At 43.6% G+C, this 13,868-nt stretch overlaps 1 protein-coding gene across 1 annotated transcript; it reads left to right on the forward strand.

Annotated features, from left to right (window-relative positions):
- The first annotated feature begins 269 nt into the window (after positions 1-269).
- LOC130715956 (probable WRKY transcription factor 27) lies at positions 270-2,052 on the forward strand. The gene is made up of 3 exons (XM_057566121.1): positions 270-847; positions 985-1,098; positions 1,171-2,052. Exons 1-3 carry the CDS (start codon positions 351-353, stop codon positions 1,220-1,222), a joined length of 663 nt encoding a protein of 220 aa, XP_057422104.1. The 5' UTR covers positions 270-350; the 3' UTR covers positions 1,223-2,052.
- The last annotated feature ends 11,816 nt before the right edge of the window (positions 2,053-13,868 follow it).

The raw sequence follows: 13,868 nt of genomic DNA on the forward strand, positions 1-13,868 counted from the left end.
TTATTCTATTCATATCTCTCTCCACTGAGTGTGGGTTTACTGAATTTTTTTTCTATCACATCATTTATCATTTCTCTTATTTTCTCACTTATATTTTTATCTCTATATCAAGTGTATTTGGGGAGAACGAACAATTTTCCTATAAATAATCAAGAATTTCCCATGGTATGTGCTCCATCCCCAAATTGCTTGGTTCAAATTATATATCTCTCTCTCTCTCTCTCACACATACACACACACCCTAATTCCTCCCAAAACACAACACCGTTCTTCAACACACACACACACACACACACTGTGGTTAAGTGAGAATTTCTGGACATACCCAGAAATCCAAATTATTCTCTCAGATGTCTAGTGAGGACTGGGATCTCTTTGCCATTGTTCGTAGCGGCAAAGATGTCACATTTGTTGCTTCAAACACCAATAGAGAAATTTCACCCAACACAGTCACAAATTCCATATCCCCTCAGGAAACCACAACCTTTTTTCCAATTAGACAAGAAAATGACTCATCCTCTTTTTATGATATTGTGCAACCTAGAACCAATGGGATCCAAGAGCTACGCCAAGCGCTAATGAATTTCATTAACCCCACCACCACTACTACGACCACCACAATCTTTAACACTAACGGTAATGTCATTCTCAATCCTAACTCTACCTTATCTAACCTTACAGGAATCTATGGACAACAACAGATACAGCAAGGCCTCCATCATCCTGTGGCTCTACCCACTCATGTTCCCCAAACAAGTCCTATTGCTCAGCCAAACATCCAACACCAAGTACCCCAAACCAATTATGTGGCTTCGTCAAAGACCAATATCCAAGAACCCAAACCAAGGTAAAATATTAATATTTTACATATTTAAAATCGATCATTAATCAATCTCATTACAAAAAAAAAAAACTGAATTTTTTTACAACCATAATGTCCTATGGCATTAATGAGAAGATACATTGTACATTTACTTTATCTAGGTTAACAGAACAGATGAAAACAGTTCGGCATGTGACCGCTGACAAAATAACAGCTGATATGTGGGAATGGAGAAAATATGGACAAAAACCCATCAAAGGTTCTCCGTATCCAAGGTACACATACGTTATTGAAACTTTAACACATTTAAATATGAAGATGCAGCTGAGTAGTAATACTTGAGAAAGTTGTCATTTGTTTCAGGAGTTATTACAAATGCAACAACATGAAAAAATGTGACGCGAAAAAGCAAGTAGAACGAAGCAGAACAGACCCGAGCATGTTTATTGTGACATACATCGGAGATCACGATCATGAGAAACCGCTTCTTCGGAACATGCTTTGCAAAACCTCAAGGGTCAAGCCATTAATGACCCATTTACCTAACACCTCGCAAACCAAGGCACCCACCAACACTGGGAGCGTTAGTCTATCGGGTATTCCTCCCATGCTGGTGTCAGATCTGCTAGAGAATGGTGACAAAACAGTTAACCATAGCGAACTTGAAGGCCCTGACATGGAAATAGAACCTAAATCAGTCTCCGATGATGATGATGACATTCTAATACCCATATCAGATCTGCTGGAGAATGGTGACAAAATGGTTAACCATGGAGAAGCCGAAGGCCCTAACTCGGAAATAGAAGCTAAATCAGTCTCCGACGATGGTGATGACACTCTAGTACCCATATCATATCTGCTGGAGGACGATGACAAAATGGTTAACCATGGGGAACCCGAAGGCCCTGACCTGGAAATAGGACCTAAATCACTCTCCGATGAGGATGATGACATACTAATACCTAACTTTGCTGCCATGTCAAACATCTTCGAAATGGGATATCAATCTTTTGATGGTGGAGTCACTCACATGGGCGAGTCAGATCCTAATTGCACGCGGTGGTTGATCTAAACCATTGGAAGTTTTGGATTTTTCTGCTTTTAGGGAGAGAGTCACCTTAGAGGGTAAAGTAATTCATCAAAGCCATTGGTTACGATGACTTACTTTTCTTTCTAAAGTGTGTCATTCACATTAGAGAAGTCAAATATATTCATCTTCTTAATTTCAATAGTTTATTTCTTAAATTATATAGTGTTGTTATTTTGGCAGAGTGTCCATCAAATTCCATATATTATGCCCAAGATGTCTAGGATTATAGAGTTATCCAAGTTCTTCCTATAAGTGTATTTTCAATTATTTATTTATGTATTATGAATACATAAATAAATTGTGTTTTCTTTAATTGTGTTTTTAATCTCTTTTTTTAGCAATGGATGTGATCAAGTTGTGATCACTAACAATGTTTCATCCTCGCTCTTCATTTCTAGAGTACAAAATCAAGATTTTCCTTTGAGCATTTCGCTACAAGCTCTTGAGTGGGCCATCAAACACTTGTTGGACAAGCAAATTATAGCACAAAACCCTAAATATTTTTTATTTTATTTTGTAGAAGCGTGTCTTTTGTTTTAATCTGGAATATTTTTAATTATATTTAAGCCACACAAATTCATTTTCAACATTTTAATATGATTCTTTCAAAAAACAAATATTTTGAAGTCAACATGGTGATGGACGAGATTTTGGTGCCATGGGAGAGTGGTCGCCGAAATTTCAAAGAGAAAAGATATGGTGGAGATCTTGTTTTGATTGTTGCACCTATTTAGGAGGAAGATTGGGCTTTTAAAAGGAAAGATGGAGTTAAGCACAATAAAAGGAATTTATTTGTTTTAAAATTAAATGATTATTCATTTTTTTATTTCAAAAGATGAAGCTTTAATTTTATTTTTCAAATATTAAGAGATGTTATTAGGATTTATTGTGATTGAGAGAAAGTTTTGCAAAACCCTAAACCTAGTACTGGTGGCCGCGGCTATATAAGGAGAAAAAGGGGAGAATTTTCTTTTCTTTTCTAGTCAAGAGAGTTGAAATAGAAAGGCACACAAACCCTCTTCATTCACGTAAAAATTTTCATTAGAGAAAACAAGGGTTTCGTGAGAGAGAAAGAGAGAGAGAGTCGTGAGAGAGAGAGAGGGAGAGAGAGAGAGAGAGCAAGGCAAGGAAGAAGAAGAGGCTTGTGAGAAATCAAGGCAAGGAGAGGAGGCTGTGATCCATCTTCATCAATCATCTACTCTTCTTCTCAATCTCTAGCCAAGGTGAGGGCATCTTCGGCCTGGGTAGAGTCTAGGCTTGTTGATGCATGATTTGAGTTATATGCATGTAAGGTGTGCTTGTGATGATGCTATGTTGCCTCTCTAACATGTGAAATCCTTGGATGATGATTAGAGCCTTCTCGAACATGTTACTAGGTTAAAGATTCTGTTTTTGGTTCTTTAAAAGATTTGATGCCATGAAGTATATGAATCTTTATGCGATAGCATGCTAAACTTGATGATTTTCATTGATACCATGGGCTAGCCATATGACAAGTGTGTAGAATAAGTTATGAGGTGTTGAATACGATACAAAAGTTGCAGGATTTTGTACATGTTGTATGAAGATGCATGATGACAAGTCTTATTGTTGCCCTTGTTGTTGTATGGCCGAAACCCTAATTGCCTTAGGGTTAGGTGTGCTTGATTTTCTTGTCTATTGATATAAGTTGGAGCAAGTTGCTGGATTTTTATTGCATGTAATGTGAAGAAACATGATGACATGAATTATTTGATGAATTGGTGAGGTTGGCCGAAACCCTAATGCTCTCTAGGGTTTAGGCGTATAATTTTGCTGATGTGATGAGAGTTGCTTGATAGATTTTCTGCTCTTGCGAGGATGGGAGTAAAACCCTAAACCTCTAGATGATATGCTATGCATGATGTCCCATTGATTACTTCAAGGTTACAATATTGTAATTGTTGTTAAAATATTAGTAACAATAATAGAGATGAGAACTTCGCTTGCAAGTAGTGAAACAATATGGTTATATTGCTAGGGTATAGGCTATGGACCATGAGAACGATGGTGCCGTTTGAGACAAACGGTGTGCTTGTGCGCGAGGGAGTTTTGTGGATTGACTGTGTTGGTCTCCACGTGATAACCATGATTTAGTCATGGGATAAGGATTGACTGTGTTGGTCTCCTTGAGAATTGTGGATCGACTGTGTTGGTCCCCAAGTGATTGTTTATCTGCTGATGATCGAGATTGGATCCAAGGTGAAGTGGTGGTTGTGTGATTGAGAGGACGTTAGTCTAACTGAACTTAGGGTTGCTAACTCTAGTGATGAGGAAATGAGACCGATGTTATTCGTATGGTTATTGTGCATGTTCTATTTGTGATTGATGTATAGAAGCTGACCCTCTACTATTTGTTATGTGTTTGTTCTGGGGGGGCAGATGACCTTGGTGAGGAATGCGGGGCATTCGTGGGAGCTGACACTCCATGATGAGCAAGACGATGGGGCTTGGGTGACCGACGCGCACCAGGTTCGCATAATTTACGTTGGCGGTGTTACCCTTCGAAGCTACGATGGACAGGGAAGATGGCTTGAAACTAACATGCTGAATGGAAGAGTGCAACTACCATTCGCTCCTTATCGATTTCAAGTACCTTTGGATGTGGAATCGGAGCAATCTTCCAACCTGGAATCTGAGCCGAAGTCGGATCCGTCATAAGGCATGTCAGAAGCTAAGAATGAACCTCTAGTGGACTCAGAACAGGTGCCGGAGACAGTGGTGAAAGAGGAAGGACTACCACATCTGCAAGGAGAACTTTGGAACAAGGTGGATCCATCCAACGACGAACAGAGAGCCAGGAGTTTTGCTATGTTGGTAAGACACTAGTTCTTCTCGAGAGAGGGTGGGATCTACCGAGGGCTGAGGAACTCTATGCTGGAGAAGTTCACAAACGAACCGATACCGGAGGATGACACTACTTCCGAGGAAGAGGAAGAAGACGAAGAGGAAGAAGAGGAAGAGGAAAAAAACAAAGAATAAGGTTTGGGATGAGAGTTATCTATTTCTGTTAGGTTGAGAATTCGAGTTTCGGGCACTGAACATTTTATATTTCCCTTAGTTTTGACTAATCGAGGTTTTGATGTCCTTTTACTTTAGTTCAGACCTATGTTCCATACTTTATTTCAGATGTTTTATTTAAAGGATTTTGCGATCGTCTATTCATGAGCGTTTTGTGAAGATTAATGTTTAAGATTTTTCGTAAAAGGAACGTTTGTCATTAATTCAAGATTTATAATAGAACCGACGAAAATTCTTTGCGAAAATTGTATTATTTTGGTTACTGTGTGACACTCGAGAACTCAGGGCGTTACCATTGCTCTATCCAAGAACATAGAGATGAGGTACGGTACCTTGAGTGAAAGGATCGTGATGTGAGAATCTAGAGAGAGTAAGATCATAACCGCTTAGAGATAGAAAGTAACTGAATTTAAATCTTGTTATTTCTCAAATAAGCTAAGAGTCCCTTACAATTGGTATCCGTTCCCTATTTATAGATTTGGGGCTGGGCTTGGCGCCCCTAACTTCTCTTAATGGGCCAGTTGGGCCTCCCGGAAGAAGGCCCAATTTCCTGGCTTGCGCGTCGCCCCCGGCTAGCGTCCTTAGGCGAGGGACCCTGGGGTCTCGCCCAGTCCACAAGACACCGAGCTCGAAGCATGAGAGCTGAGTCTGTCTTCAAGAAGAAGCCTGAGGTGACGATCATGAGAAAACTAGCTAATGCCAAAGCCTAATGACTCAAAACAATTGCCAACATGGCTTGATAACTAAAGCCTAAGACTAATTTTTTGATTTCCCTAGCGAGTTCATTCGATCCCACGAGTCCACAAGTGAGCTTGTGGCGACAGCCGACGATGACGCTTGGCTTTCTTGCCCAGTTGCAGTCGCGCGTGTGTCATGAATCACGGTGGCTCGACACGCATTGGGCCTATGCCACGTGGCAGCAGAGGTCTGCAGAATCCCAACTTCCTTCCTTGAAACGTCCCCTCAAATCCCCACAAAGTCTGCCAGTTTGAATTTGAACCAATTAGCTTCAATTGTTGCAATTTCCATTTATTGCGCCATTCCCACTCCCCGAAATCCCGCAACTACAATCATTTCTCCGTCCTTATGGTGCACGATTTTCCACCTTCCCTCCACGTTTCTCAACAACTGCCCACAACATCCCCTCACACGTTTCCCCTTGATCACCATCTTCCTCCTATAAAGTCGTTGTTCCCCCCACCCCTTACTCCTTTCACAACCTCAACTCCTAGCCACCCTTTTTACGTGCGAAACCCCTTCAACAGACCATTGCCTCAGTCCTCAAAGCGCCCCACGTGCCGCCCTTCCTTCCGGTGAGTCTTTACAACTTCAAAGTAGTTTTTATTTCCTGTGCCCTTTCCTTTAATGGCATCAAGACGCCGAACCAAGAACTCCAACCGCAATGTCACCGTTGCCACCCCCTTATGGTACGTTCCCCCTGTCGACCCTCCCCCCTGGGGGAGTTCCGCTCGATCAAAAAGACATTGTCGCTTTCCGAGCTAGGTCTTCGGAATCCTTGCCAGTTTATGCGGTAAGGGGCCTCCCGGCTGGGACAATCCCTAACCAACCGTCAAGTTTAGAGCAGTGGTCGTCCATTTGCAAACTTTCCTCGGAGTCTGGTGGGTTTTGTCATGAGAAACCTCTTGAAAATATTATGTACTATGGCGGTTGCTCAGCCTCTGAGCGCCCTTGGCTCCACCTCCCTTACCACCTCGTGAGTAACCCCCACTTCTTCTACGTGTACGAGTACATGTTCACAAGTTTGGGAATCAGGTTTCCCCTCTCTCCCTTTGTTTGCTCCATGCTGCGCAATATCAACGTCGCTCCGTGTCAGCTTCACCCTAACAGCTGGGCTTTCCTGCAATGCTTCGAAATCCTCTGCGACGCAATCCAGCAAGAGCCTGAGCCCTCTCACTTCTTTACTTCTATGGGGTGTCCGCCCTGAGTCTCCCTGGAAGCTAGACCCAACCGCCATCGCTTCAACCCCTTTTGGTCCACGATCACCACCGACCTCGCCCGAAGGTATCTCACGAATACCCCGAGATTTTTACCTTGGGGGACGGTACCGCCCGATTTCCCTTCTACTGGACCCAAGAAGCGTCCCCGGTAGTCGACCCACCTGAGGATTCTCTAACCCCTGAGGACAAAGTCGTTATCAGCTTCCTGGCTAAACTCCCGGTCTTAGACTGTGCTCGCGTGATCGGTAAAGCCAAAATTTCATCAACTCCCGCTTACTTAGGTTTTCTTGCCCCTTCCCTGCTTTGTCCCTTATCCCTTGTTTATTTTATACTTCTTATCCCCTGCTGACTCTTCTTTGTCTCCTAGCTAATTTTCACTTTTAGGCACGATGGCAGTTAATTCCAAAAATCTTCAGAGAAATGTTAGAATTTCTCTTCTTCCATATATCACAATCGTGTCGAGGCGAAACTCTAGGATCTACGAACGTCCGATTCCAATCATCGGAAGTTTGCCGAAACCGAATCCCTGGTATTTCAAAACCCTAGAATTTCTCGACAATGAAGACTTTATCTATTCAGAGCTTCAAATCATCGGAAGTTTGCCGAAACTGAATATTCTACACGCGTACACCCATTTCTCTTGATGATTTCAATCTTTCTTCCGAAGGAAGTTTTCTATTCCGACATTCGAGGCAAAAAGCAACTTATCGGGTAAAATAGTTTTACACCGACTTTGCACCGACTTTGCATTAGTTGCCAAAAATACAAGGAGACATCTTCTTAGCTTAGGAATTCCTTTGCCAAAACCTATCTTAGAATTCATGGAGAATGATGCCGGAAAAATCAGATTCGCGAAACTTTCATTTTCCCGCGAATTTCCACCTTCTATATATAGCAAAGAAAGGAAGAAAAAACCAAAAAAACTACCCATTTTCCCCACCCAAACCCGCGGCCAAGAAGGAGAAGAAGGAGGAAGAGATTTTCTTCATCGTTTGCTTGATCGTCGATCAATCAGTTGCTGCTTCAAGGTTTCGAGGTATAGTCGCTAATCCTTACCTCCGATCGTTTTTTCCATAGCTTTTCTGTAGAGTTTTCTGAGTGGATAGTTTATGGGTTTTTGCAAAACTATCCTGAATCTTTCATTTCTGATTCTAAACCTCTTCTATATGTGCCCAAGATCACTTCTGCCGGATTAGATTTTCCGTTATGTCGCCGGAATTCCGTCGGAATCAATTCTAGCCTAAAATACCCATTTATGTAGTTTTTGAGTAAAGTTCCAACCTTAGGGCTGAAAACTATCGCCTTAGCTTAGTGCTAGTAGGATTAGTTGTCATAAACGTCGTTGGTGACGTCCCTGCAAAATTTTATTTTTGGGATTTCAGTTTTGAAAATCCTAAGTTAAAAATCATGACCAAAATACCCCTGCGACAGTTTTTGATCCGATAATTTTTCCGAGTTCAGAATACCCTTAGTTACGGCTTATGAAAGCATAGGAACCAAGTTTGATCGACGAAAAATCGAACCCTACAATTACCTATAGTGGCCGAGAGCTATAAGGGGGGAGGAGGAAATTTCCTTTTCCGAAAACTTGTCCTTTCGCGCTAGTTTATCGTACCTTAGAGTATAGATTACTTCGAGTAACCTTAGTATGTATCGATAGCTTAGTTTCCGATAGATTCTGATAGTATTTCTGTGATTTTGTTTTAAAGGAACTTTCGAGGAATTTCCTGAGGAACAACACTTTGAGTACGAGGAAGCGCTTGACGATCATACTGGAGAACCTTCAGGTGAGGGCTTCTCACTGAATCTCTAGTTAATGCTTAGGGTCGATGTTTCGACATTGTTTACTGTTTATGCACTGGGATTGTGTGTGATTGGAAAATGTTTTCTGAGGCTTCGGCTGACAATGTAGATGATGCATCTACTGAATGTTTTTGATGAGTGAATGACATGCTAAGTGCTAATTGGGTAATTTAGGATGTGTGGTGCATGCCTTATATGCTAGGTGCTATGTGGTTATTGCTTAAGATATTGACATATGACATGTTGATTGATTATGATGAGTTAATTCTGCTTTTGCACTATAATCTGAGTTTCTGAATGGTGAGAATAGTGGGCAGGTCATGCCGATTTTATTTTGAGAGTTTTGAGGAAGTTTGATAGGACGAACGAGGTTCGGGCCTTGATTTTGTTTAGTGGATCGAGACATCCTCTGGAAGCGACTTGGGATTGGGAGATCCTGCAAATGTATAAGACTTGCGATAAGACAAAATGGAATCTATTTTATAAAGAAAACTCATAAGACCTTAAATAACCTCTAAATCTTTAAGTAATGATAACAACCTCGAAGGAAGGCATTGGAAGTGAAATCTTAATTTTGGAAAACGAGGAGTGTCGTCGGATCCAAGTGTCGAGTTTGTTGTCGTTGTGCTGTTGGAGCAGCGTTTGATGTCGTGCTGTTGGAGCAGCGTTTATTGTTGTGCCGTTGGAGCAGCGTGTGTTATTGTGCTGTTGGAGCAGCGTGTGTTGTGGTGCTGTTGGAGCAGCTATGTGTCGTTATGAAGTGTGTCTTTTGGTCGCAGAATCGACTTTACCTTAGGGTTAGGGTAAGCTTTTAGAGACTTTAACTTCCCTAGAACACGTGGCGACGTGTCGAGTGAGGTCGGAGACGTTGTTTGACTAATCATTTTGCATACATGCAACATTAATGAGGTATTAACACAGGACGTACTCTGGACCTCGTCGGTTTCCAAAATGGTCATAAGACCCGGAATGCCGTGAAAGAGCGTTTGTAGACGTCTCTTGTAGCAGACCGAAATGGCAGACCTACGGGTTTACTGCTGATCTGACTACCCTGTGGGAGTAAGAGACATCACGGGCCGAAATGGCACCACCGTGGCTGGTGAAGGGCTGATCCGATGATGTCCATCCGTTCCGGATTGCATATTGGTTGACTGGGTTAACCTGCATACATATCACGCAACATGCATACTGACTTAGTTGATGAGTGTGGTCGCTATTTGATAAACTTACTTGGAACATGCTAATTGTTATTATTGTCGTTATGATTTTGTGGAACATGCAACCCTAGGAATGATATCTCTAGTTATAAGCCTAAGTGGCTATCTATTATTTGTACCTATTGGGTTTATTATCTACATAGTTCTTTAGAGTTGACCCTCGCGTCTTCTGTGTGTGTTTTGGCGGACAACGCCTTTTGTCAGATGAATATTGCGGATTGGTACACCATGGTCCACCCTTCGGGGGGATTAGGTATGAGATGATCGATCAAGACGACCCCGGGTCGTGGGTGGTTGACCCCGCGAGCCATCGAGCGACGTATTCGGGGCGTATCATGGAGGATCACGTGGATAGCGGAGGACTTCTGAGGTCAGGAGTGTTGAGGCGATGCTCTATCAGCTTCAACTTGCCACCGGGCGTTCACTGCGGACCAGGACTTGGAGGACCACCACCACCACCATTGTCTTCAGACGAGGAGGATCCCTCAGAGGAGATTCCAGTGGGAGTGCCTTCGGCAGGGTCTAGTGCACCCACCGTGGCGATCATCGATGATCAGGGTTCGGGCCCTAAGCCCGTGAGTCCAGCATCGGAGCGCACTGCGGTTGCGAGGGGAGGACGGATAGGGACAGTAGACTTGGTCGTTCTGGATTCTGATTCAGACGACGATCATGCTAGCACATAGTTTTGAGTGTTGGTATGAGCTCCTCGAGTTAGGATTAGTGTAGGAGTAGAGTTTTAGCTCTGACAGTCTTGCATCATTTGTTACTTAGGGGACAGGGTAGATCCGCTTATAGCTTTTTGTGTGGTTTCCTTACGGGGATCACAGAGAGTTGGTTGGACTTAGGAAGTCTTATTCTCAGACCATTGGGTCAGCTGATTCTCAGTTTTGAGGGATGGGGTGGCGGGCACTTCACCCTTTTCATTTGGTTTGTATATATTGCCTACGGGCGCTACTCTTCTATTACCGTCACTGGAGGTTTACTCGTGACGAGGTTGCTACTACAGCGGGGGCTGTTTATATATTGTATATTAGTTCTGATTTTTGTTATTGTTGGGTTTTATTTAATTCAGTCTTGTCTTAGTTATTATCGAAAAAAAATATTCACGTTTTTCCGCATTAAGTTTACTTTTGGTTACTAAAGTGACGCCACCGAAATCGGGGTGTTACACTGTGGTATCAGAGCACGGTCGAGTCTTTCGGGAGTTGTTGGGGAATAGGTCTTCTGTGCTAGGTTGTGTGACTCTGCAAAGAGTGAAAATTGATTGTCTGCAAGCGATTTTTCGCTTAAAAATTGATTGAAGTTATTGCTTACTCATATTGTATAGTGATGCTAGATGCTATCTTATGATAAGTACTGACTGTTTGCTTCCTTTAACAGAATATGGTGAATACTAACCAGCTAGCTGAGATGATGGCCACTATGGCCCAAGCGGTAACAGCGCAGGCCCAAGCGGTAACAGCACAGGCAAATGATAATGCCATGAGGCGTGCTACTGAAGAAGCACGTGAACAGCATCAACGTCAGAGAGAGATAACTCTGGACCAGAACAAAGGCCTCAATGACTTCAAGAGGCAAAACCCACCAAAGTTCTCTGGTGGTACTGATCCAGACGCAGCGGATCTCTGGATCCAGGAAATCGAGAAGATTTTCGGCGTTCTGCAGACTGTAGAGGGTGCCAAGGTGGGCATGGCGACTTATCTTCTGCTGGGAGATGCTGAATACTGGTGGAAGGGCACCAGGGGGATCATGGAAGCCAACCATGAAGAAATTAACTGGAACTCGTTCCGGACCGCATTCTTGGAAAAGTATTTTCCGACAAGTGCCCGGGATGAGAGGGAGGCGCAGTTTCTGACACTCCGACAGGGAGGTATGTCTGTACCGGAATTTGCTTCGAAGCTGGAGTCTTTGGCGAAGCATTTCCAATTCTTTAATGATCATGTTGACGAGCGCTACATGTGCAAGCGCTTCGTGAATGGACTGAGGCCGGATATTGAGGACTCAGTGAGGCCACTAGGAATCATGCGATTCCAATCAGTGGTGGAGAAAGCCACTGAAGTGGAGCTGATGAAGAACCGGAGGTTGAACCGGGCTGGAACTGGAGGGCCGATGAGGTCGGGCTCTCAGAATAATCAGAATAAGGGAGGGTTTCAGAACAGGAGGCCGTATCAGCGTCCTGCTGGTAGAGGGTTTGCATCAGGATCTTACCGGCCCATGGTGGGTGCTGTTGGAGGTTCTGGAGGTCAGACTCAGAACAGGGAACTGACGTGCTTCAAGTGTGGGAAGCCGGGGCACTTTGCTCGTGCTTGTCCCGACACGAGGCCTCAATGCTTCAATTGTAACAAGTTGGGGCACACTGCTGCACAGTGCAGGCTACCAAAGGCGGAACCAACCGTCAACACTGCTAGAGGAAAGCGTCCTGCTGCGAAGGCGAGAGTCTACACCATGGATGGTGAAGATGCTGAGGGAGTCGATGGACTGATTAGAGGCGACTGCGGGATAGACGGTAGCCTTCTATCCGTACTTTTTGATTCCGGAGCAACGCATTCATTTATCTCTAGAGATTGTGCAATCAGATTAAGACTCCCTATTACTGCTTTGAGCTTCGATCTGATAGTTGCTACTCCTGCCAAGACTCTACTTGCTAATTCAGCATGCATGTATTGTCCGATAACATACAACAATAGGATCTACCATGGTAACCTAGTATGCTTAACTCTTAAGAACCTAGATGTTATCCTAGGAATGGATTGGTTGTCCCGCTATCATTGTCTTTTGGACTGTAACCGAAAGAGAGTGGTATTCCCTGATTCGGATCTTTCCGAGTATCTATCTGCCAATCACATCAGCGTCGCTTTGAACGAGGGATCTCAGGAGTATTCTGTTTTGCTAAGCTTGGAGAGCAAAGGGAACCCAGAAGTTGGCAGTATTCCAGTGGTGAAAGAATTCACGGATGTTTTTCCTGGCGATGTACCTGGATTGCCGCCTGTACGCGACATTGAGTTTGCGATAGACATCGTACCGGGAACAGGGCCGATTTCGATTGCACCATATCGTATGGCACCTGCGGAGCTAGTGGAATTGAAGTCCCAACTCGAAGATCTTCTGTCGAAGGGATTCATACGACCAAGCGTTTCACCTTGGGGAGCGCCAGTCTTATTGGTGAAGAAGAAGGACGGGAAGTCGAGATTATGTGTCGACTACCGACAATTGAAAAGGTAACCGTCAAGAATAGGTATCCGTTACCTAGGATTGATGATTTGATGGATCAACTGCGAGGAGCTACAATATTCTCGAAGATCGACCTGAAGTCGGGTTATCATCAAATCAGGGTCAAGACCGAGGATATCCAGAAGACGGCATTCAGAACCCGTTATGGACACTATGAGTACTTAGTGATGCCATTTGGGGTGACAAATGCGCCGACAATATTCATGGCTTACATGAATATGACTTTCCATACATTCCTGGATCGATTCGTCGTGGTGTTTATCGACGACATTCTGATCTATTCAAAGAATGCTGAGGAACATGAGGAGCACTTGCGACAGGTTTTACAAGTGCTGAGGGAGAAGGAGTTGTATGCCAATCCTGCCAAGTGCGAATTTTGGCTCGAAGAGGTAAAATTCTTAGGCCATGTGATCTCTAAGGAGGGGATAGCTGTGGATCCAGCAAAGGTAGAGACCGTATTGTCGTGGGAACGGCCGAAGACAGTAACGGAGATCAGAAGTTTTGTCGGTTTGGCGGGATACTATCGTCGTTTCATCGAGAACTTCGCGAAGATAGTTGGACCTTTGACTCAACTAACGAGGAAGGACCAACCTTTTGCATGGACTGAAGCGTGCGAAACTAGTTTTCAGACGATGAAGGAACGGTTGACGACGTCACCTGTACTCGTCTTACCGCAACCGGAGGAACCTTATGAGGTATACTGTGAT

The sequence above is a fragment of the Lotus japonicus genome, chromosome 4 (genome assembly GCF_012489685.1).
Source record: "Lotus japonicus ecotype B-129 chromosome 4, LjGifu_v1.2".
Lineage (NCBI taxonomy): Eukaryota > Viridiplantae > Streptophyta > Magnoliopsida > Fabales > Fabaceae > Lotus > Lotus japonicus.